This window comes from Diaphorina citri, unplaced genomic scaffold, assembly GCF_000475195.1.
Source record: "Diaphorina citri unplaced genomic scaffold, Diaci psyllid genome assembly version 1.1 scaffold55, whole genome shotgun sequence".
NCBI lineage: Eukaryota > Metazoa > Arthropoda > Insecta > Hemiptera > Psyllidae > Diaphorina > Diaphorina citri.
This window is the reverse complement of record NW_007377492.1, coordinates 321,246-324,094: the sequence shown is the minus strand read 5'-3', so window position 1 is coordinate 324,094 and position 2,849 is coordinate 321,246. Positions and strand designations below refer to the sequence as shown.

At 35.9% G+C, this 2,849-nt stretch overlaps 1 protein-coding gene across 1 annotated transcript in view; it reads right to left on the bottom strand.

The window, feature by feature from the left end:
• LOC103517530 (mitogen-activated protein kinase kinase kinase 7-like) overlaps positions 1-2,317 on the bottom strand; it is a 26,209-nt gene extending 23,892 nt beyond the window's left edge. Inside the window, exons 1-2 of the mRNA XM_026829340.1 lie at positions 2,299-2,317; positions 1,022-1,329 (exon numbers count right to left, since the gene is read on the bottom strand). Of these exons, the coding sequence (XP_026685141.1) occupies positions 1,022-1,329; positions 2,299-2,317 (327 nt within the window). The remainder of the gene's footprint in view (positions 1-1,021; positions 1,330-2,298) is intronic.
• Positions 2,318-2,849: the final 532 nt, after the last annotated feature.

The following is a 2,849-nucleotide window of genomic DNA, read 5'->3' as shown; positions in this document are numbered from 1 at the left end:
TTTGAATTTAGGGTATAATCATTTGAGCCTTAGATTGCTTCTAATGACAAGCTGTCCACCTCCTCACATAAGGTACCTACTAGACATTTTTTTTCTTTTCAATCTGTGATTTGAATTTAGGGTATAATCATTTGAGCCTTAGATTGGTTCTAATGACAAGCTGTCCACCTCCTCACATAAGGTACCTACTAGACATTTTTTTTCTTTTCAATCTGTGATTTGAATTTAGGGTATAATCATTTGAGCCTTAGATTGGTTCTAATGACAAGCTGTCCACCTCCTCACATAAGGTACCTACTAGACATTTTTTTTCTTTTCAATCTGTGATTTGAATTTAGGGTATAATCATTTGAGCCTTAGATTGGTTCTAATGACAAGCTGTCCACCTCCTCACATAAGGTACTAGTTGACATTTTTTTTTAAACTAGTAGTTACCTAATTTAAGGAGGACAGCTGGTAACCTCACAAAGCCTGAGTTTGGTCTGCAGCATGTGAATGCTCAGACAGTCACCCATCTAGGTACCAACCACATGTAACATTGCTTCCATTGGGAGGGAACTGGTGTATTATTTGCAAACATAAAGATCATGAGCTAAAAAACACTTTTTTGGGGATCAGGGGAACCCACAATGGATATTTGAAACATTTCCCGATTTTGAAAATTTGGACTGATAGCAATACTGTCTACTACTAATGTATAGCAAAGATATAGGTGCTATAAATGAGCTGATAGAAAATAAAGAAGAAAAAAACCTATTCAAAATATAAATGAAATAATTAAGCAACAAAAATAGAAAAATATTTCTTGGAGGGTTTCAGCAATCATTATACATATATAAGTTCTGTGGATCAACTTGAAGAGGAGAACCAAAAAGGCAGATATATTTTGCAGAACTTCAAAGATGCTGCAGAACTTCTTTGAAGTTCTGTAAAATATATCTGCCTTTTGATTCTCCTTTTCAAAAAGAGAAAAATATTTGGTAAAAATTAAAGAGGGAAATTATTCATTTCTTTCCCTTTATTTACAAAATAAAATATGTGAACAGATACCATTGTATAGTGAGCCTCCTTCTGCGTACTCCATGACCAGACACACTGGATTACCCGTACAGGCTCCATAAAGTTTTACAATGTTTGGATGTGATACTCGAGATAGCTGTCTCACTTCAACAGCAAATGCTTTTCTTTCAGCCTCTGTTTCTATGTGTTTGACTGCTACATATTGATTTTGCCAGAGTCCTTTCCATACTACACCAAATGCACCTTGTCCCACAATCTGTAAAGCAGTATGTATGTATTGGTTACATTGTTTTTTTACCTCTCTTCCCTCTGAGCTTCATTTTGAATTTATGTTAGCCCAAGTTTCTCTAATTATATGAAATTTAATTTTGGGTGGAAAGTTTTCGTGTAATAAAAGTTCCTTGTTATGTCGATAGTGTCAAGGTAGTGTAAATATTGTGTAATTACTTGCGGGGGAATGTGCTGGATACTCGGGGGGGTGTTTTTATGGACTCAACAACACCAATAAGCTACAGGTCCTAAAAATCTCTCGCCCTTGTTTTATTTTATAGTTGTGTTGGTTTTGCGTTCTACAAAATAAATCAAAACACTCCTTGCCGCTTTATTGAATCTCCGGGCAAAATGAAAATGAGGTATCTTCTGTAATGTAGGTACCCTTGAGGACCTTGTGGTGATACCCACCTAAAACATATAGGTATCAGGTAAGTAGGTACTAAATATTGTTGTGTCTAGGTGGACAGCATTCAATTCCCCCCATTTTATACCGGTTGTTAGGTACCTACCCACGTAAGAGTTTACATGAATGAGCAAATTTGAAACTCCCGACTTGATTTCAAGCAATTTTATTCCAAGAATTTGCCAGAGAGCTCCCTGAAACTTACTTTTAGTTCTCGAAAATGTAACTGTTTTATCAGCCTATTTTTCTGCCTTGATTGATTGGACTTAGAAAATTTTTCAAATAAAAAAAGTTTAATTTTTGGACACTTTTAAATGATCCCTCATTGCACGGGGAGTATTTTAAGATAGGAAACTTTTGGTCGAAAATTGGCCGCCGTAGGCGGTCAATTTTGGACTTAGAAAATTTTTCAAATAAAAAAAGTTTAATTTTTGGACACTTTTAAATGATCCCTCATTGCACGGGGAGTATTTTAAGATGGGAAATTTTTTGTCGAAAATTGGCCGCCGTAGGCGGTCGATTTTGGACTTAGAAAATTTTTTTTTAAAAAAGTTCAATTTTTGGACACTTTTTTTTTAAGGCTTTAATGGCAGGATTCTCACCTAGTGAGCTCTTCCACATAATGAGTAATTAGTAGGTGTATCTTCGTAAGTTCGTAATTAAATACATTAGGTAGTGGATTCACCGATATACCCTATACCTTACTGCCTCCGAGCATTTCCCTTATTTTATTCGAAGCTTTCGAAAGCAAACCCCTGATACTCGTCGAAAGCTATAAGGAAGTGTTTGAAACATTTCACGTCGTCTTAAAATATTCTTCCCGAGGTTCCTAATCTCGTCTAATACTTTTCCATACTTCAAAACTTTCATAGATTCTCAACGGAATCATCATTTTCATTTTCCCCCGTTCAGAACAATGATTTACTCATTACTTCAATTTATCTCCCCTTTCTCCAACGGAATCATCATTTTCATTTTCCCCCGTTCAGAACAATGATTTACTCATTACTTCAATTTATCTCCCCTTTCTCCTCCTCCTCCTACTCTCTTTCCTCTTTCCGTTCAACTCTCAACAGAATACCTCCCCCGTCCAATATCTCTCCACGTCCAAATAAAAAGCTTTTCCGCAAGGAAAATTAATGGTGTTCTGGAA